At 40.0% G+C, this 22496-nt stretch overlaps 1 protein-coding gene across 2 annotated transcripts in view; it reads right to left on the bottom strand.

The window, feature by feature from the left end:
• Window positions 1-22496, bottom strand: part of LOC136844914 (protein C-mannosyl-transferase DPY19L3-like) — a 46536-nt gene that overhangs the window by 3981 nt on the left and 20059 nt on the right. For both annotated transcript variants that reach the window (XM_067114240.1, XM_067114241.1), the window contains exons 10-13: window positions 11275-11761; window positions 8884-9107; window positions 5752-5973; window positions 4436-4600 (exon numbers count right to left, since the gene is read on the bottom strand). In XM_067114240.1, coding sequence (XP_066970341.1) covers window positions 4436-4600; window positions 5752-5973; window positions 8884-9107; window positions 11275-11761 — 1098 coding nt within the window. The remainder of the gene's footprint in view (window positions 1-4435; window positions 4601-5751; window positions 5974-8883; window positions 9108-11274; window positions 11762-22496) is intronic.

The following is a 22496-nucleotide window of genomic DNA, read 5'->3' as shown; positions in this document are numbered from 1 at the left end:
CTGAAAGCATTCACCTCCAGACTGTTCTGCAGATGCATTCAAGTATATACCTTCCAAGCTGCTGGAACTTGGAATCAAGAGCAAAATGCTCTAAGTCTTGGTAGAAGCTGGCATTGACAGATCCACCAAATGGGAGCCCCACTGCTGCCATTGGGATCTGCAAACATCTGGATAAGTCCTTCCTACTAATGCTATCTGGTATCACTTTCAAGCTTCCCAAAATAAACCTTAGAACAAGCTCTACCTTGATGGCATGTTCTCAGGTTTAAATTATCAGTCATGATACAGGCTACCCAACTTGATAGCCCTCTTGGATCCTTAGGTATTCTGCTTTGGTCTTGTCATTTATCATGATTTCAACCTCTTTTCCTCACATATGATGACTGAAGGTATTCAGAGTTTGATTAGTGGCCTTCAGTTACCAGTGTTTTCATGCAGCCCTTTCCCCCGAAAAGGACAACCTTGGGGAAGGAGCACAGTGGGACACTTGTCCTAAGGTTCTGAGTATTTTGCCACCCCAAGGAGATAACTTCTAAAGTAGTCCTAGAAAAAAATTGAAAGGCAGTTTACTGGGCTGAAGCTGTGACATACACTACTGAAAGGGCAATGGCTGCCCTCCAGCATGAGGTTTCCTTGTCAGAGAGTTTGGTTTACTGAAGTAAATAATCTCCTTACTGCTATACCTATTACTAAGATAAGGGAACTGTTAGTTCTCTGGGAATAACTTCTATTCCTGTTTCTTGGAGTCTGGTATTGGAAATGAAGTTCGTGAGAAGAAGTGGAATCCCCAGAATCCTTCACTACTGCTCTAATAGCTGCATCTACTTTTTAATCATTCTTCCAGGCACAATCTGCACCAATGAATTCACACTGGAACAGCTATTTCTAGTTTCAAGAGGACATCAAATAATTTTTTCTTAACCTTAGAGGGGTTCTCTGAAATTTTTTAATCCTTTGATAAAATAATAAAATTGGGTACCTGTTGCAACGAAAAACCACTCCTCCTAATTAACTATAGCCGGGAACTCTATTCATCAATATTCCATGGGAGTGGAAAAGATAAAGCTGTTATCGCCAGGGTTGAACACTTGGTATGCAAAGGTGGGAACTGTGACTGGGTGGAGTATCCAGTCCTCTAGACAAGTGTCTCAGCCCTCAGCCTGGAAGTGAAACCTGCTGAGAAAATGGCATGGGCTAGAAGTAGCCCTTTCAAGTGCTTTCTCTTCCACACACTTACAGCATCAATACTGTATCTGCAACAGAATATGTGGTGAGTTGTAGTATGAAGAACAAGAAAGAAATTGCATTTTTTGATTCCTTGGCTTCTGCTGTCTTTCAAGATTGAATATGTCCCAGTTCCAGTTCTCATCTTGCAAAGTATTGTGGTTTTTGTAATCTCACTGTCTCTACTGGCATCCTTACCATGGACACTTACTGAATCCTTATTAAATTAGTTCTTTTAAGCCAGAGAATTCAGCTTTTTTTGTCAACAGAAACCACAGAGTTTCTGTTCAGGGTTAGAGGTCCTTCTTTAAATCAGAAGAGGGGAAGCAAATTCACTGCTCCTCTGATGAGACTCTTTAGGTCTCAAAAGCTACAATACAAAATATATATTACTCTCCTTCCAAGGAGGAAATCATTCATTAATGAAGGAAATGGAAAGGATGACCCCAGGATTCTTAAGATTATCATGGAACAAAAATTTCCAATAGTGTGAAAATCAGAGTGGTACTGCTCCTGGCCATTCAACCAGTAGAGTTGATGCTACCTCACTGCTGTCTGCATTAGTTACTGTGACCTTATGTGGAATTTACTCTCACATTGAAGGTGTTATCCTGTGCTTAAAAGATTTATATTTCCTGAGGCTCATTCCAAAGCAACAGTATTATCCTAACTACTAGAATGGTTTTTCTCTAGTTTCTCTGCTCATGGTTCCAGACATCAGGGTTACAAAGGTCATCAATTGTGGATATACTCTGGTCGAGGCTCTGATCATTTAAGTAGTTTTAACTGCAACTCTAGTAACCAAGAGCAGTTCTGGTCACAAAAACTTGAGTGGCTCTATCATGAAAGCTTCAGCTCTCTCATTATGACTCCAATCATCATAGTAGGTTGGATATGAAAACTGGAGCAACTATGGTCAGGTTCCAGTCAACTGGAGGAGCATAGGTCATGTGAGCTGAAGTAGCTCTCATAGTGACTTTGGCCTGTGGGGCAGTTGTGGACATAAAAAAAAAACTGGAGTGGCTCTATCATTACAGCAGCCCTTGTCTTGGCTCTGGACAGTAAAGTGGCCATGGTTGCACTTGCAGTTTTAGTCATCGGTGTGGCACTAATAATGAAAGCAGCTCTACTGGCTAGAATGAGTGGGTTCTGATATCAAAGATGCTAATCATAAAAGCTGAAATAGCTTTAGTTATGGCTCCAGTCCGTGAAGTGGCAATGACCCTGCATGCTGGAGTGGCTCAAGGTGTGGCTTGCTGAAAGAGTGGTGCAGGTCATGGCTCTGTGGAAGTCAATCCCATCATTTGAAAAGGAAATTGAGTAATGCAAGGCCTTACTTTAAATACCACAGACCTAAACCTAGCCCTGTATATGGCTCCATTCTGTGAACTTCTGCCTTCAACACATTAAGAAATGGTTCATCTTGTGAATGTCTTCTTGGTGCCTGGTGCAGGCTTGAATGCTTCAACAGAGGCAGTTTCTATTATTAAGCGTTACATGTGCTCTTGAGAAGGATTTATCAAATAATGTTTAAATACTATGTGCCTCTTTGGCTGTTTAAGCAACACTGAAATGGATGCAACACCACAAGGACTTGGAGAGGAACAGGGTGGTAACCTGGCTGCAGTAGAAAACTGTAGGGGCACTGGGTACACAACTGCAATATGAAATAGGGCAGCAATGGGAGAAGCTTGGCTGCAAAAGGAACAAGTAGCACTGGATGTGAGCCCAACAACTCTGCTTACACCTCTCCTGAAGGAGGAGGATCCTTAACAAAAGACTGCAAAGAAACACTTACTGAAAAGAGAGAGAGCGAGGCTGAAGGTTTGTTAGCCGAACACTGATAAATTAATTTTATGAAAATATTTTCATTTACACTCAGTACTCTGTCTGCCACTTATTGTAGAAAACAGATTTTATTTGTCTGACACAAAATGGCTATAATATTACTGAAGTTTTCGTTCAACTAAAGCATACTTGACATGTAAGCATGCAAGCCTTAAAAGGTACTGCACTATACCTTCTGCGGCATCATCACAATGACAGGAAAAATTAACATAAACCTACGTTCTAAACAGACATACCTCCATTTATGTTATTTCCACGTCTTTTAATTTCAACGTGATTGTGGTTATTAAAAAAATAAGGAAAATAAATTTGATTAGTATTAGCATCTTTATGCATCTTTGCTTTGGTAAGTAGAAAATATCAAAAAACCATAATATACAAATCACCTCAAAGCAATAAAAAAGTACAAAATCACAAAAATAAATAAGAGAATAAGCATAACGAGAAATATGAATGAAAGGTAAAATAAAAAAACAAGTAAGAAATGCACCGAAGTTTCTTCGGCACAATCGAGCTTTCTGTACTGTGTATAATGCTGTATGAAACTTTCAGCCACGGCCTGGTGGTGGCCTGTGTTGTCAACACCTATAGCGGTGCAAGATGCACAATCATGGCTAACTTTAACCTTAAATAAAATAAAAACTACTGAGGCTAGAGGGCTGCAATGTTTGATGATTGGAGGGTGGATGATCAACATACCAATTTGCAGCCCTCTAGCCTTAGTAGTTTTTAAGATCTGAGGATAGACAGAAAAAGTGTGGATGAACAGACAAATAGCCATCTCAATACTTTTCTTTTGCAAAAACTAATAACCTACAAAAAAAAAATGAAATTAACATAAAACATTTGGGGAATTTGCAATGGATGTGAATACTAATGTAGGTTCACAAATAAACAAGTTGGAAAGCTGGTGAGACTCTGGATCTGCCAATGCGCATGCTACCAGCTGGCTGACATTTTTTTCTTGACGATAAACTTAAGTACCCCAGAAATCTTTTAGCAGAAAGGGGCTAAATGTATAATAATGAGTTTGTGATGAAATAAACCAAAGCTAAAAATGACAGATCAGATATGAAGAATATTTTTATGACATCCTTTGTTAAAATAATCTAATACAGAATATCTACGCTTTCACTTATAATCATCTATATCACTGCTAACACCACTATCAGAGCAAAAGTACTGTAGGTTATACCCAATGCTATTTATCATGAGCTTTAGATTTCTGTGGTTCCAAAGAATGGTAAAGATTTACTGAAAATTTATATAAAAAAAAGTCTTGGAAATTAAAGTATTTTGACATATTTTCAAATTTAAAATAAATCCAAAATCACAAATTTCATAAACAAAAGCTGAAACTTACATGACCATTATGTAAATCAACAAGGTCTATTAGTTTACACAGGGGGTTTTTTGGATCTTCAGCAGCTAGACATATGCTGTCCTCTAAAATGATATGAGTTGCTCCAGCATCCCTCAAAGCTTTATGTACAACCTTGGGAGATTCTCGTCCATATATATGGTAAATCTGAGGCAGAAAAAGAAATAATCTTCAGCTTTTGTAATACAAGGCACTGTATACCTTTTAACTGTTCATGTGGCATTACCAACTTATATATTACTCCAAATCTTTATAGAAAGCAAACTTACCAATTGCTGGTTAACTCTCGTATGATATGAGAGGGGGGGTTGTCAAAAACTGTTTGCCCCAGAACATTCAGCCTTCATTGACCGAGCAAAAATGCTTAGCAATAGTTTCCTTTGACTGCTTTTTTATAAAAATTATACTTTGTGGTACAATAATAATTTGGTGGCATTTTAAATCTAAGGCTGATCTTTTATCATGCTTATAAATGCCAAAAAAAAAAATCAAACATTGATATCATGAGTAAAATTTAGCCAGAATGAAAAAATTACTGGTAGCTACAATTTAAGAATTCATGATAAATCAGAGAAAGGAGACATCCAATTTCAGTTTACAAAGTGTAAAGGTATGACAAACTGCCTTTCAAACGATATGCAATTCATTACTATTTGAGCCACATGTGATACCACAAAGTGCACTGCAAAAATTTACAATATATTTGAGTGGCCAGCAGCATAACAGTTTATGTCACTTCTCAAAAAAAAATATTTGCCATAAATCATAATATACATCAGTCTCCAGGACAACAACTATCCATTTGTTCCATATTCAGTTTTACATGATTTTTGGAAAACTAATTATAAAAATTTCCTTCACTGACAACTAAAGTAGTCATCAGAATATCAGAGGCTGGAAAATGGATGATAACTCCAACCATCATCAAAATCTCAGAGAGTCAAGTTACCCTTGAATTCAAAGCCAATAATGCTAAAAGATACAGACCTTTTGCACTGTACAGCTACAGACCATCAAGTGGCAATCAAAGAAATTAGTGATATAAACCTTTAACAGTTTATGTAATATAAATCTTGAACAATTTATGCAAACAAAAGTAAGACAGTTCTGCAAAACCTTTATCTATTGAACTAATTACTACACAAAATACTTGTACTACAGTACATCATTCTAATGCATGTTTAATCTTATCTTTGTATCTAATACACCTAAAAATGATACAACACAGTGCAGAAAACACATGATTTTTCTTCTCTAACATCATTGCAAGTAAAAACAGAGAAGGTTGAAGCACTGACTTGATGAGTTCGTTGCCGAAGCCATGAATCTTCATAATGAGGATGGTTTGTAATATAGCGTCCTGTGCACAACTTCACACCAGCTAATAACTGCATAGACCCTGCAAACACAGCCCCATGGGGAGTGTGCTCCTGAATCCATTCCATGAGTTCTACAGTATCAGGATCCCAAAATTCATACATCTCTTCGGGCCAAATGTCCGTTGAAATCTGTCCCCAATACTGGTAAAGATAAGTAAAGGTACATAAGAAAAATAGGAATTACAGCTATTGCGTGAATGTTACTCAAACTTCTAGTTTTCATATTGTATCAGCATTATGAAAACTAATGTACTGTATTAGTATTTCTACAGATATTATGTAACAATCAGCTCATGAATACCACATATTTTCGTGTATAAGATGACCTTTAGATAAGAGGTAAAAAATTATGACAAATTTTCATGCATTTACCTCATATCTGTGGTATAAGACAACTGCTAAATTACAAAACCATCTGTGTATAGGCCAGCTTTGGCGACGACAGGTATCTTATGAAATACTGGTTAAGTAAAGATGATGTTATTATAAATGCTGTTTTACTTATTGTATCGTTAGAAATTCAAAATACCGTATATACTCGTGTATCATGCAACTTTTGAAGACCTAATTTGGAAGCTAATTTTAAGAGGGTTGCATCATACATGAAATATAAAATTAGCCTATGTAATATTCACAGTATCGTATTATAAAATACAAACATAACGAATATACATCTTTTCCACGGATCTTTTAACAAATTATGCTTTACTTCACTGTATCCAGTAATATTGTATGTATTCGCATATCACTAATTGTATTATAAAATACATACACAGCGATCACGTGCCATTTGCATTGTTTAGGTTTTCGTGAACATGGACAATGATATGTTCTGGGAATTTTTGTTTTGCCATCAATTCAATTTCTGTTTAAAGATAACCATGGGGAAAGGTTTCGTCCCATTTTCCATACACATTAAAACAACAGTAAAATGTGTTCTTTCACGGCCAGTAGTTTTGATTAAAATACTTTTCTCTCCAATATTATTTGAGTTTCATCCATGTTGCCGATGCATGATAATTCATAGTCATTAGTGCTTGCAGCTTAAATTTAGCAGTATATTGCCTTGCAATCTTTTCTCCATAGCAAATAAGGGTATACTGTAATGTAAAATATATATCAGTCCTATTCTACTTAACGTCATTTAACTAAAGTAATTGCTTACTGTTGTACGGTGGTTGAAATGCAAGCAAAACAGCTGTTGTTATCTGATTCAGATTTTCATAGCCACGGCCTTCACCGTGTTCATAGCAAAACAGTTGTTTCTCATTCGGTTGTTTACGGCTGTGCTCGTTTACTCAATGAGTATAACATAACTAACGATACTTTTATCATTCGCTTTTACTTTTTTAACCTATTTAAGTAGAAGATGGGATAAAGAGACGGAGTAAAAGAGGTTAGTCCATAGCAATCTGGTCTCTCAAAAAAGGAACTCGCATGATACATGAGATACATGATAAAATAACTTTTTATGGGTGAAAACTTGGGGGTCACACAATGTGTGAGATCGCGTGTTAACGAGTATATATGGTAAACGAAATAACAAAGTCGATTCCATATCATGTTTTTCCTACACACGTCTCCTAAAGGAAACCATTGTTTTGGCTATGTTCCATCACCAATCAAAAGCAACCCCTAACAACAATACGATAAAGTATGGTAACTATTGTACATAATTATTGTTCGTATGACTGAATTATTCTAAACATTTACAAACAGCCTGAATTTTTTGTGAAAAATGAATAATGTGTTATCACTACCGTAATTACAATATGTTACCGAAAGAAAAAGGTTGCTGAGAATGCAACCATAACTCGATATTTACATTTTGTCAGCTGGCTTGCCTCGCATAGATAAAATTGATTTTATTGATATGGGATCATTCCTCGAATAGGCTATTTATTACGAAGATATGCCAATAATATATGAGGTAAAAATAGTTTCATTACCTTTACTATCAGTTTATTTCATAATATGAATCTTTTCACGTATGTCGGTGGTTATCGCACCGCAGCTGAGGCTAGCCTACCTATAAACATCACTTAGAATTCAAGGTTTGATTTTTAGAATGGTGGTATGAGACGACCCCCAATTTTTAGGGGTGAATTTTATTATTTAAAGGTCGTCTTATACATGGAAATATACAGTAATACTCAAAACATTTAGAATTAATGAGAAGTACAATTCTTAAGTCCAAAAAACACCAAACACTATCATACATGTTTTGTGGTTTAAGTCAAAAGTTAAATAAAAATGATCTAATGGAAGTCTGGTTTTCTCAGGGGTCTGGAACTAAATTTCAATTGCAACTACCTAATGTTGACATTATTTGATAAGCCTCATTGTACATTCTGTGCATTAATCTCCAATGAACAGAGAGAGAGAGAGAGAGAGAGAGAGAGAGAGAGAGAGAGAGAGAGAGAGAGAGAGAGAGAGAGAGAGAGAGAGAGAGAGAATGCTCACTCATCCAAACATTAAGACTCAATTGTGGATTTACAATGTATATATACAGTATTCACCTTCTATCACTGGCTTTGTTTTTACTGCTACAGTATTGCTATTAAGTAGTTTAGTGTGATCACTGAGTAACATTTAGACTTTTCTAAGCTCATCCCTTGGAAGTGTTCCTAATTTACCATACAGGAGGTGAAAACTGGAGTACTGTAAATTAAAGTTATGAGGAATTAGTCATGTTTTCCAGATCAAATGGAGATGAAAAGTAATAGGAATAGCATGCGTGTTGAATAAGACATGCTTTAAGTGGCATTTCCTACAGCATTCAATATTTGGTACTAGTGACTGCTAAAGCAGGCAAGCTTAAAAGAACAGTACGAAACAAAGGTGAATTTCTACAGTTTGAATTCCTAGTGTAAAAGGGCAACATTCTGATATACTGCTTCCCCATATTTGTGATGGTAAAGTTCTTTTGAAAATGTCAAATACAGAGAATCATTCCAGAGGAGCCTCTAACAATCCTTTTCTAAGTTACCCTAATGTTAAAGGTACAAAATTCATAAATACTAAAACTGTAAAACACTGATAATTACATACCTTATATATAATGAATGCACCAAAACTTAATGAAACAGCAGTCTTGCTGAATCCAGGAAACCACCTCGGAAAATATGACATGACGTTTGCACATTTGGAAAAGAAGCAGTTGTATAGTCTGCAATCATTTACAAATACACCACTAAGGATGCAAACAGTAGGCAACCAAATCACTTTCAGCCGCAATATCAGAATTGCTAGGACACTCCACAAAATGGACACACCTGTAAATTTAAAAAAGCACAGGAAAATAATAATGCCAATGTATAATTTCATTTTTCATAACTACAAAATGTGATCTAAATAAATCCTCAAAATGCTGTTTCAGGAAAATATACTGCTGAACCAAAATTTTCCAATGCATGGGTAACAATAGTCCTATCATAAATTTCTTAGCAGTAAGAGATGAATATTCCTTTTATTTTTCAGTGAAACATATGAGGATAGAGGCACATCTGCAGACCTGAGAAACACTGCCAATTAACCATCAGTAGCTATCTACTTGACAGTTATCTTACCACTATACATACTGATGTACCAACTGCAGAACTATTTAAGATTCATGTTCATAAGGCAATGTATCACTGTCTGTCTTTCAATGGCCTCTCTTTGATGGGCAATCAAAAACTAATAATACTGCATTATAAATATGCAAACTACACATGCAAGATACATACAGTAAGAGCCATGTGACAAGACAACCTGTACTTGCCAATGGTGTGAAAATCTGGGATAACACAGATTAAATTTTAAAAATTCCAAGAATTTCATTAATGTTTAACATGCATAAATCCTAGATAAACACTTGCCACAGGTGTGTACTGCACTAAGCATTTCTGACAAATCTATGTTTTGGTTACAACAACAACAACAACAACAACAACAACAACAACAACAACAACAATAATAATAATAATAATAATAATAATAATAATAATAATAATAATAATAATAACAACGATGTCTCCTAACATTCACCTAATCTGACTCACTAACAAGAAGCATATATTTTTAAAGCACTGCCTTGCAAATCAGCAAACAATGTTTACCTCTGCTATCATGAGATTATGGACATTGAAGTATTAATTAAGCTTTACTATTCTATCTAAGAGTTGTTATATATAAGGATTTAGGTATGTACTTGTAGACATGTTCTGCCTCTTACAAAAGAAGTTTACAGTCTTCTTCCACTCCATTTTAATCTCTTGATTCATCTATTGTTCATCCTCAAGACGTGAGCTTCTGGGATCACAAGTGACTACACCTCACTTGATTTATTAGTTTTTTTTTTGCACTTTTTTAAGGATTCATGACAAAAACCATTGGTCCACTTTCAAGTTGTTTATGACACTTTTTTTTCATGTAGGTGAGGATCATTTTCTCTCAAACCCCCAACATAGATAGCAATTCAGGGTAATTATGATTGACAGTTTGTATGAAATAACTCCAGCTTTATAAAATAGGACAAGATCTTTAACATCTATCAATCATACCTAGGAGCCCTTTCAGTTCCCTCATGCTGGCTGTTTTATAAGTTATATGCTTAAGAATTTGGCAGGCTATTTCTACCTGTTGATGGGTCAAAGGTGATCATGCATATACTGTCAGTTAGTGTTTAATTTTCTAGCTATTATTCTTGAGCCTTTAACTTTAGTAGCTACATTTAAGGAGAAGAGAATTTAACTCTACAAATTAAGGCTTTTATGATTGAAAGGCCTGTATAAAAAATTTTGTTTTATTTCATAAAACTTGCTCTACTGCAAATGCACAAATAATGAGATGCGCTGTTGTTTTTATTTGCACAAATAATGAGATGCACTGTTGTTTTTGAGACTGAGAAATTGCCACGCATGGACTGTACTAACAGTTAACTGCCACTTTCTGTTTTTCTTTTTTTAAGAGAGACTGAAGTATTTGTGAGGAATGAACTAATTGTAATAGATGAATGGGCACTTACAAAAGTAAAAGTGAGAGACTTTGAAAGCATGTGACTACAGAGTGTTGAGATTCACAACAAGAATGAGATGATCATTCATAAAACAAACAGAAATTCTGTGAGAGCAACCATGTCCAGAGGTTGGAGAGAGAAGACTGAGAACTAAAAGACTGACATATGTGATGAGAAGGGAAAAGCAATAGCGTCACAGAAAAGTAATAGACATGGATGAGGAAGGACTATGCCATGCAAAAAAAAAAAAAAAAAAAAAGGATAAAATGCACAGATGAAGATCTAGACCAAAAGGAGCATATAACAGATAAACAGATAAAAATAATCATGTCATCAAAACTATTAATGATGATGATGATAAAATACAATAAATAAACCCTATTGTCAATTATAACTTCAAAATGCAATACCCTGATGCTGTTCTAAAGAAACTCACTACTCACCTAAAACAAAGACTAGGTCTGGCCTATCTTCTGTCATATTCTGAGTTGTAACTGCCTGTGTTATGTTCCTCTTTGAAGTATTATCAGGCTGAGTATCACTACATGCTTGTTGTGTATCAGTATTAACCACAAAATCCTTAATTCCATTAAACTGATTAGTCTCCACTTTTGAAGGGTCAAATTCTTCCTCTCCTACCTCTTCAAACTCTTCATCATTTTCAACCAAGGAAGCGTATGCTACACCATCATCATCTGGTACTGTTTTAAAGAAGTCATTTGCTAAAGATAACCCAAACACCAGTACACTTAGCACATATGTTGGCAACATGCCACTCTGCAATAGCCTCCATATTGTTTCACTGTCTAAATACATGAAGGCTTCATTGCACATGTAAATTCTAGAGTCGAAGTCCCTCTGATCGCCCATTTGCAATTTGGCCAATAGAAGCTGATATACATGGGAGTCAGCATCAATATTCAGAAAGTTCTGAAAGGAAGAAAAACTTTGTACAAGCAATTACAGTATTACGCAAGTACAAAATACCTGAAGATTTTAAGAGGTTTTAAAATTAAACTTAAGAGAAATATCACACCATAGAAGTGTGATGAAAAGATATCCCTAAATGACAGAAAGAAATGGCCACCCTTCACACTCATCAGGCTATGAAATGGAAAGGAGGGCACTTCACATGCAACAATCTGTAGGATGAATATAATTCAACACTATGAATTTCAAATTATAATAAACAAATACAATCAGTGGTATCACTAGACCTGGTGTCACACGGTAAGGTGACAAACTAAGAGGGTACCATGTGTGACACTCAATAAATGATACTTAAGATTCTTACCAGCATCCCTTTTCACAAGCTCTCTTTGATTTCCTCTAACCTGTAACTTTAACATTACCTTGCTCTAGTTTTCCCTCATATAGGAAAAAATCCTTCAAGTCTTGTGAAAGTCTAGAAAGTGAAGTCGCGGTCTTGTTAAAATGAAGTTTTTATGATAAAACAAAGTTTTATGAATACTTACCTGGCAGTTATATATATATATAGCTTAATCCCTGTCGAACCGGCAGATTTTTCAAAACTCGCAGCAACCGCCGAATGGTAGGTGTTCGATTAGGTGGTTAACAACCCTTACCGGGTGGTACTTGGAATCATTCCCGTTTTCAGTTCCTCAGATCATCTCTTGCCCAACCTGTCTCCTGAGGGGAGGAGGGTGGGGCTTTAAATATATATATAACTGCCAGGTAAGTATTCATAAAACTTTGTTTTATCATAAAAACTTCATTTTTACGAATAGAACTTACCTGGCAGTTATATATATATATAGCTGATTCACACATTTGGAGGAGGGTGAAAGACAGCCAACATCGTTGGGAAACAACTATGAGTCGTAGGTAATCACCTTGATTCCTTACCTGCTAAGGTAGCTGACTTCAAAGGTTCCTGCCTCTTGAGTCGCTTTCCCTTAGGAGTGCCAGCCAGGTGGAAACCTGTTATGCTGAAACAACTCAATCGAGTCTGTCAACCAGGGTGAGACCAACAATGTGACTAGACTTCTGTACTACCTATTCCCCCTTTTATTACCTGTAACCTTACTCAACCTAACCACCTAACCTTGTAGACTAGATATCCACCTATCTAGCTAGACTGAGGTTGCTGTTCCCACAAGGAAGCTTCCTCAGACAACCATAAAACACCCACCCAATTACAGGTATCCCACACAAAAGTTAAGGCTGAGGGGAGGTAGTAACTCCTTTACCCAATACCGAAGCCGTAGCTACATATGGGCCCAAGGTGTAACACTTCTCATAGTCGACTCTTACCTCTCTGAGGTAATGAGAAGCGAAAACAGAGTCGCTTCTCCAAAAAGTGGCATCCATTATTTGCTTAACTGACATATTCTTCCGATATGCCAGAGATGTTGCAATGGCTCTTACTTCGTGAGCCTTCACCTTTAACAAACCAAAGGTCTCCTCTTCACATAAAAGGTGAGCTTCTCTTATCGTCTCCCTCAAAAAGAATGATAACGCATTCTTCGAGAGGGGCTTTTGCGGATCCTTCACTGAACACCACAAAGAACTGGATGAACCTCTTAAGTCCTTTGTCCTAGAAATATATGCCTTGAGGGCTCTTGGCCCACTAAATCAGTGAGGTTAGGAACCTCAAACGTCCCCGGCCAGGGTTTGGATGGGTTCTCATTCTTAGCGAGGAAGTCGAGCCTTAATGCACAAACTGCTCCATTACGATTGAAGCCTACTTGCTTCTGTATCGCCTGAATCTCGCTGACCCTTTTTGCTGTAGCAAGAGCCAACAGGAACAGAGTTTTCTTCGTTACGTCTCTCTGGGTTGCTTGAGAGATGGGTTCGAACTTCCTGCTGCACAAGAACTTCAAAACCACATCCAAATTCCAGGAAGGGGGTCTCAACGTCTGCTTTGTCGTTTCAAATGACTTTAAAAGATCCTTCAAGTCTCTATCTTGCAGCAAATCTATGCCTCTGTGCCTAAAGACCATAGAAAGCAAACTTCTGTATCCTCGTATGGTGGATACGGCCAGCTTAGAATCTTGCCTGAGGGACAAGAGAAAATCAGCTATCTGGCTCACAGAGGTAGTGGTTGAGGAATCGTTATGCTGCTTACACCAAGATCTAAAGGTTTCCCACTTTGATTGGTAAACTCTCTGTGAAGAGACCCTCCTCGCTCTGGCGATAGCTCTCACAGCTTGTGCTGAAAATCCTCTTGCTCTGACAAGCTTTTCGATAGTCTGAATGCAGTCAGTTGAAGAGCGAGGGGGTTTTGATGATACCTCTCGAAGTGGGGCTGTCTGAGAAGCCTTGGACTTGGAGGAAGACTTCTCGGAAAATCCACCAACATCTCCAACACCTCTGTGAACCATTCTCTTGCTGGCCAAAAAGGAGCTACCAGGGTCATTCTCCCTGAATCGAGGAGGGCGAATTTCTTGACAACTAGATTGATAATCTTGAACGGAGGGAACGCATAAGCGTCTATCCCCGTCCAGTCCATCAAGAAGGCATCTACTGCTATTGCTTCTCTGTCCGGGACTAGGGAGCAGTAGTTGGGGATTCTCTTGTTCTGGCTGGAGGCGAAGAGGTCTATTGAAGGCCTCCCCCATAATCTCCACAGCTTCTGGCAAACTTGAAGATTGAGGGTCCATTCTGTGGGCAGAACTTGCCCTTTCCTGCTGAGCATGTCTGCTCTTACATTCTTCTGCCCCTGCACAAATCTTGTCAACAGCTCCACTCCGTGGTCTTTTGCCCACAGAAGGAGCTCTCTTGCTGTTTCGTAAAGTGACAGAGAATGAGTCCCTCCTTGCTTCCTGATGTACGCTAGAGCCGTGGTGCTGTCGGAATTCACTTCTATTACTCTCCCCGCGACAGATTCCTTGAAGGCTTTCAATCCTAACTGAATGGCCATCAACTCTTTCCTGTTGATGTGCCATCCGATCTGTCCCTCTTCCCAAGAACCTGAGACCTCCTTGTTCTCCAGTGTTGCTCCCCATCCTGACTCCGAAGCGTCTGAGAACAACACTAGGTCTGGGTTCTTCCTGCGTAGGGAGATTCCTTCCCCTAAGATTGATGGATCCAGCCACCAACTCAGATGCTTCTTGATCTCTGCTGGAATGTGGAAGGAAAATGAGTCCTCCTGATTCTTCCTGTCCCAGACTCTTGAAAGGAAGTGTTGCAGAGGTCTGAGATGCAACCTTCCCCAGAGAGACAAACTTCTCGAGCGAGGGGAGGGTGCCCAGCAAACTCATCCACTCCCTCGCCGAGCACTTCTGTCTCCCAGGAAATACTGAACCTTCTCGAGGCACTTGGTTTGCCTTTCTTGGGAGGGAGAAGCCCGAAAACGAGCTGAGTCCAGAACTATCCCCAAATAAAGAATCGTCTGACTCGGCTCGGTCTGGGACTTCTCCTTGTTGATGATGAGACCCAGGTCCTGGGCCATCAGAAACGTCTTGCGCAAGTCCTCCAGACACCTGTTCTTCGACTGCGACCTTATCAACCAGTCGTCTAGGTATAGGGATACTCTTATCCCCTCTCGATGAAGCCATCCCACCACGTTTGTCATTACCCTGGTGAACACTTGAGGGGGCTGTGCTGAGGCCGAAACAAAGGGCTTTGAATTGGAAGCACTTGTCCTGGATTACAAACCTTAGAAACTTCCTTGAAGTCGGGTGGATGGGGATATGAAAGTAAGCGTCCTGCAGGTCCAGAGATACCATCCAGTCCCCTGGCCGGACTGCTGCCAGCACCGACTGAGTCGTCTCCATAGTAAACTTGGTCTTTTCTACAAATCCGTTCAATGCGCTGACATCCAGGACCGGTCTCCATCCACCCGAGCTCTTGGGCACTAAAAACAGGCGATTGTAGAACCCTGGGGATCCTAGTTCCAAAACTGGTTCTATCGTTCCTTTCTCCAACATCTGGTCTACTAGATTCAGGAGTGCCTCTTGTTTCATAGCGTTCGAGTACTGAGCCACTAGGGCTCGTGGCGTTGTTGAAAGTGGCGGTTTTCCCATAAAGGGAATCTTTTACCCTTCCTTGATGACTGAGAGGGACCAGGTGTCCGGCCCTCTTGCTTCCCAGGCCTGCCAAAAGTGTGACAGCCTTGCTCCTACTGCTGTCTGGAGGACTTGTTTTTCAATTCCTAGAGCGAGTTCTAAACGTCCTTCTGTTCGCTCTACCGCCTGTTTCTTGCCTTCTTCCTCTGAATTCCGTTCTAGATGGAACTCTACCCTGAAAGGGCTGCTGAACCTTCTTCTCCTCCTTCTTAGCAGCTGAAGGAATTGCCGGTAGAAACTTCCTCGCCGAGCGAGTAAGCAGATCTTGAGTAGCCTTTTGCGACAGAGTCTGGGAAATATCCCTGACCAGGGACTCCGGAAATAGAAGCTCCGAGAGGGGGGCGTATAGGAGCTCTGCCTTCTGTACGACTGTAGCAGATTTGGTCATGAAGGAGCATAACAAAGCCCTCTTCTTCAAAATACCTGCAGTAAATAGTGAAACCAACTCATTTGCTCCATCCCTCAGAGCCTTATCCATACAGGCCATAATACTGGTAAGGTCTTCAATTCCTGTTGCCTGAATAGTTTCTGTTTTCTTGGATAGAATTCCAAGAGCCCAGTCTAAAAAACTAAACACTTCAAAAGATCTAAAAATTCCTTTAATGAGATGGTCTAGTTCCGTCATCGACCACATCACCTTGGCTGAATTAAGGGCATGTCTCCTAGACAAGTCTACTATGCCAGAGAAGTCCCCCTGGGAGGAGGCAGGGACTCCCAGGCCAAGAGCTTCTCCAGTCTCATACCACATGCCCGCCTTCGAAGCAAGCCTAGCTGGTGGGAACGAGAAGGTGGACTTAACTGCTTGTCTCCGCTCCTTAAGCCAGTTATCAATCCTGGTCAGAGCCTTCTTTGCTGAAATGGACAGTTTCATTTTAATAAACGCTGACTGCTTCTTCGATTTCTTCCTGCAGAACTGGGACTGAGGAGAACGAGGAGCAGCAGGCTTAAACTCCTCCCCATATAGTTCCAGGAGAGAGCGAGAGAGAACCTTATAATCATCAGCCGCATTAGAAGGTTTATCTTCGTCCTCTGAAACATCTTCTAAGTCATGAATTCCTCCCAACTCCGTCTCTTTCTCTTCTTGTTTATTGCGCCAGGGGAGGACGTACGATCGTCGTATGTGTCCTGGCGCCGAGAGCTGGTTACGTCCTGACAAACAGCACTTGATGCGTCCTGATGTCGAGAGCTGGTTGCGTCCTGGTATTGAGAGCTGGATGCGCCCTGGCGTCGAGCGTTGGATGCGCCCTGGCGCCGAGAATTGGATGCGTCCTGACGCCGAGAGGTGGATGTGTCCTGGCGTCGAGAGAATTCACAGCGTTCTTTCCTTCCTGGAGAACTGAAGTCGTTGTCGTGTCGAACAAAGGAAGAATGCTTCCGGCAAGAGGAAGATAATTCCTGTCGCTTAGAGGGCGGAGAGGCAAGGAGTCGAGCATCTGGGGAAGAACCCTGAGGCTTTTGCTTGGGCAAAAAGAGAAGAATCTTTCGTCCCTCGCTAGAACTGCGGCCCCTATGGACTCGAAAGGGAGAGGAATCCAGTTCCCCCTTACTCACAGAAGAAACCTTAGCAGGCGTCTCCCTTCTTGATCTCTTCACTGGCAACTTGGAGTCCTTATGTCTGTCCAACTGGGGGGGAGGACAGCTAAAGGCTTGTACTAGTGAAGCCAATTGGCCTTGCATGACGGTCATAAAGGATTTTGCAGCAGCTGGCGCATCTTGCGGTTCCGAAGGAGAAGGTTGTCGAGCCAAGCTGGAAGAAGGAGATGGTTCTCTCGAGAGTTCTCCGGAACCTGAAGGAAGAGGAGATCTCTCCTTCCTCCATACAACTTGCGGAGAACATTCCGTTAAAGGTCTTGACCTTTTCGCTGGAGCGACGTTCCGGTCGTCGTTGGAAGGAAAAGATTCTGGGCTACTCCATGCACACGAAAGGGGAGAGCGAGAACGAGGCTGTTCGCTTGCTGCAACCATCTTCTTTTGGTCGGCTTCACTCTCATACTGCCATCTACGCCTTGGAGAGGGGCTCGAGAAGACACAAGCACGTCCGACACGCCTTTTCCGTGGTGGCCATAAGCAGCCTGGGAAAGAGCAACAGGACTGCTTGAGGCGACGGCCGACCGAGGATACGTCCCCTCACCCCCTTACGATCGCCGACGCACCTTCTCCCTTGGTCCTGGGAGCTTGGTAGAGGTCTAGATCTAGGGGCATGACAGGGTCGATCAGTCGCCACCTCCACTGCACTTACACAAACACTATCACTAACTTCACTTGCACTCTTACCTTCCTTCAAAGCTGCAAGCTGATCCTTTAGTTCTTGCATCTCAGCAGCCATCCTGGCGTACTGAGGGTCATTAACAGCAGCTACAGCTCCTGTAGAAGGAGCAGGGGCTACCACCTCAGGAGAAGGTTCTACTTCTAAGGGTGATTTAGGAATAGAAGGGTTAAAAGAAATGTCTAGGCTAACATCACTCACAGGCCTAGATTTAGATTTAGAAGCCCTCCTTAACTTATCCATTTCTAATTTACGCACATAGTGTTTCATTTCCATCCATTTCTTTTCATCCAAACCCTCGCATTCTTTACATCTTTTATCAAGAGCACACTCAAAACCCCTGCACCCTAAACAAACAGAGTGAGGATCCACTGAAGCTTTCGGTAACCTCACCTTGCATTCCTCATTCACACACACTCGAAAATACTTAAATTCAGACATCTTATCCAAGAACAATCAAAAGAATAAACCGAAAAACAAGCCACAAAAAGCGATTGCCAATCCAAAGGTCAATATACGTCACCAATTATAAGTCCAATCACAGCGACCTAGGGAAGCGAGCGAAAAACCCGACGATGGACCAGCAACGATGTTGTCAGTCCAACCGCAGAGATGATCTGAGGAACTGAAAATGGGAATGATTCCAAGTACCACCCGGTAAGGGTTGTTAACCACCTAATCGAACACCTACCATTCGGCGGTTGCCGCGAGTTTTGAAAAATCTGCCGGTTCGACAGGGATTAAGCTATATATATATAACTGCCAGGTAAGTTCTATTCGTAAAATTAATTTATAACAGCATTAACCTCTACCCCATATGGACCTACTCTCATACAAAACCATATAGAATCCTTAGTAAAACTATGTTTTACTAACGTTACTTGTAAATTACAATTACTGTACATCTCTAAATGTAATGATAATGGTAATGACACAAAAAACTTGCAAAACAGAAATTTTTATGATAAAATTAATTATCCGGATACTTACCTACTGTTCAAGTTAGTTTACATCTTCGGGCTGTTAGTGCAATCACCGTTCAAAATAAACAAAAGAATAATGCTTGGCTGACCCGGTTGGAGTGTTTGTAATCACCTGTTTCCCAACAGGTGGCGTTGGAATGTTTACGTTCTTGTTAGAATTCTTCGTGACCACCCACTAAGATGTGGGAAGGGTGGGTGGGTTTCCACTTTCTCAGTAGGAAAGTATCAAAAAAATTAATTTCATCATACAAATTTTCACTATATGGATAAATCTTACCTACTGTTAAAGTTAGGAGATTACCACATTCAATGATGATGGTGAGTTAGTTCAGCCAGAGAAACATCTGCTCAACATAAGGATTTCCTAACAACCTAAAGATAGGAAAGAAAAAAAAGATTCTCTCATATCTGGTTCAGGAGAAAATTATCCCTGTCATGACAATAGGACTAAAGATTTTATAATTCCCATATGAAATTTTATCTTGCAAACAAAGCAAGGTATAACTGAGTTCCAAGTACATTGAGATGAATTGAAAACCTTCTCTATGAAAGGTTTTTATGGAAATTAAAAGATGTTTTGCAGCATGAACACTGTGAGGTTTTACTTTCAAACTGGCAAATGATCAAGAATCGGCTCAATGTGCACAGACTTGATTAAGCAATATAGAAAAAAGACACAGCATTCTTTAACATGAGTGTCTGGCCTCCTAACACCACAGAATAAATTCTTTACTCCTCCACTTCAAGGATTAAGTCTTTCTAGATAAATTCTCAGATTTATAACTGGAGATAGAAGATTTCCTCTTCACTGCCTACTAAGGCAACAAAAACTGGGCACCATCACAAATCTGGAAAGGGCTTTGCTTTGATATTGTTTTTACCATTAAACGATGGAAAAAAAAAAAGACATGTCCCCCCACTGAACAAAGCCTTACAAGAAAAGGCTTGAAGCTCACTACTGTACTACACTTTGTTGTAGCAAGACTTATTGGAAAATGTTTTGAAAGTTAAATTCTTAAGGGAAGCTTTATTCAAAGGCTCAAACTGAGATAAGGCAAATTTATGGGCTATGTTCAAATTCCAGCCTTAGTAATGATAGGAAAATTTCAGGGCTTCCTGCTCAAAACATGGAAGACCTCATCCAAAGTCATGTGCAACATTCAAGCAGCACATTCCAGAACTGACAATGACATAAAGCAATAGTGTATACTTTAAGCCCTGAAATAAAAAGTTAACTTGTGTACCTGAGATACTGAAAGAACTTGATCGGGTTAGGTAAAGAGGTACAGGTGCTGTATATCCCTCAGGACAAGTGCCAGGATCAATAAACTGACTACTGTTGTTGATAAGGTCTAACAATGGAAACCTTCTAGACTTAAGGATTCGTTCCCTAACCACTCTCAAAAAGCCTCTAGCTCACAAGATATATGACAGTTTCTACACAGTCAAGTGAAACGTCGAAGCTTTGATGGAATTTTCTTGAATGTGACTGTCTAAGATCTTTCCTGGCTGGCAAGAGGTGAAGAACTTCTATTGCCAGAAGAGGCTGTAAGGGAAACCATTCCCTTTGGGGCCATGAAAAGTTGACAACAGCTTAAGTTCTCAGGCGTTCACAACTTGTTGAAAACTTTCCGAAAGGTATCAACTATCCTTGCCAGAAATCCTGGCCTGAAGCACAGTAAACTGGGTGTTTTGTGTTTTGAGCAGTTGCAAACAGATCAATGTTCAAGGCTTGCCAAGGTTTCACAAATGCTGATATATTTGCGGATGAAGAGACCATTCTGACAGAAGACTTGCCCTTTCCTGCTGTGTTGGTCTGTGATAACATTTTGTGTTTTCTCCCTGGGACAAGCTGTGGTAGAAAAATTATGTTTGTGGACTCTTTTCAAAGGAGAAGTTTTTCTCCTAACCTGAACAAATTTCTTCATTCAGGAGATTGAACTAATGGAGTAGACTGCAATCAACTTGCCCGTGATTAGATGTTCTGCTTGCAGAAGACCTTCCAACCTACCAAAAGCTCTAGGCTGTTTGTATGCATTTGCTCTCCAATACAGTCCAACTCCCTAAGATTTTGATGTTCTCCAGAATAGCTTCCCAACCTGGACCCGACATAACTGAGGGCAATGTGAGGTCTGGGCTCTACAGGTCTAGAGGCAGACCCATAAACAGTCTTGATCAATCTTCCCACCAATGAAGAGAACATAAAAGATCCAACAAAATTACGATTAGAATAGAGTCCAGAAGACAAGCTGTGACCCACTAAAGAGAGGAAATGACCCACAAGAAGTGGCCTACTCATCCCTTTGTCTAAAAAGCCCAAGAGGAGAGAGTTGGTTTTCGGAAGAGGTACAGACCTGTTGAAACTGAAAAGAATGCCCAGCACCAAGGCCAGATGCAGTAGACAAGCCTTTGCCCTCAAGATCACCTGAAATGAGTTTGTGACAACTAACCAGTTGTTCAAGTTTAGGAGAACTCTGACTCCTACCATATGACTCCCTCCTGCTAACAGTCAAAATATGGGAGAATACGTGTGGTGACTGGCTCAGACCAAAACACAGCTTCCTTCCTTTGGCACAAGGAAGTGCACATCCTGCATACCAACAGCAAACATCTAGTCACCCTTCTGGATGGCTACTACGGCTGAACTGAATGACTTCATCGAAAAGGAAGTAAAATGAACAAACTTGAGACTAGAAACATCTAATACTGGTCTCCAACACCCCCAAGGTCTTGAGAACAAGAAAAAGTTGAAAGTAAAACTTCGATAACTAGTTTAAAACTGGTTTGATTGCCTCCTTGCATACCAACTGTCTGATCTCCTTCATAACTCAGAACTTCTCTGTGCGAAGAGGGTGGATGGGGAAGGATGTCAGGGTGGAAGAGTAACAAAAAGTACAAAGTATCATTCCCAGAGAACCATCACTACCCAAGGTTCTTTTCTGAAACTTTGCCATACTCCCCAAAAATGCTGTAGACAGCCTACTTGATCTTGAGAGTTCAAAACATCAGTTACAGTTGCCTCTGTGAGTCTTTCACTTAGAATGTAAGCCTTAACCACCTTGAAAGAGCTTATTGAAGTGTAGGAACTTGAGGGCAGTCTGGGTTGTAATTCTGTGTGGAACTTTCATGCGGAAAAGACTGCAGACGCAGGATGCTTGAGAGAAGACTTTAAATTTTGTGCTAAGCATTCTCAATTCTCGTGATTCGAGACACCTTTGGCTATGGCCTTGAACACTTCAGGTTAACCCATTTGCTGCGAGCCTGCTATCATCACTAGTGATGAGACAAGGGTCCTGCTAATTGTGTAACAGACTAATTTTCTCCCTTTTTTATTTGTACTTCGATTCTTTGTTTTTTCATTACTGCTATAATATTACACTGCACTA

This window comes from Macrobrachium rosenbergii, chromosome 13, assembly GCF_040412425.1.
Source record: "Macrobrachium rosenbergii isolate ZJJX-2024 chromosome 13, ASM4041242v1, whole genome shotgun sequence".
Lineage (NCBI taxonomy): Eukaryota > Metazoa > Arthropoda > Malacostraca > Decapoda > Palaemonidae > Macrobrachium > Macrobrachium rosenbergii.
This window is presented reverse-complemented; position numbering and strand designations above follow the sequence as displayed.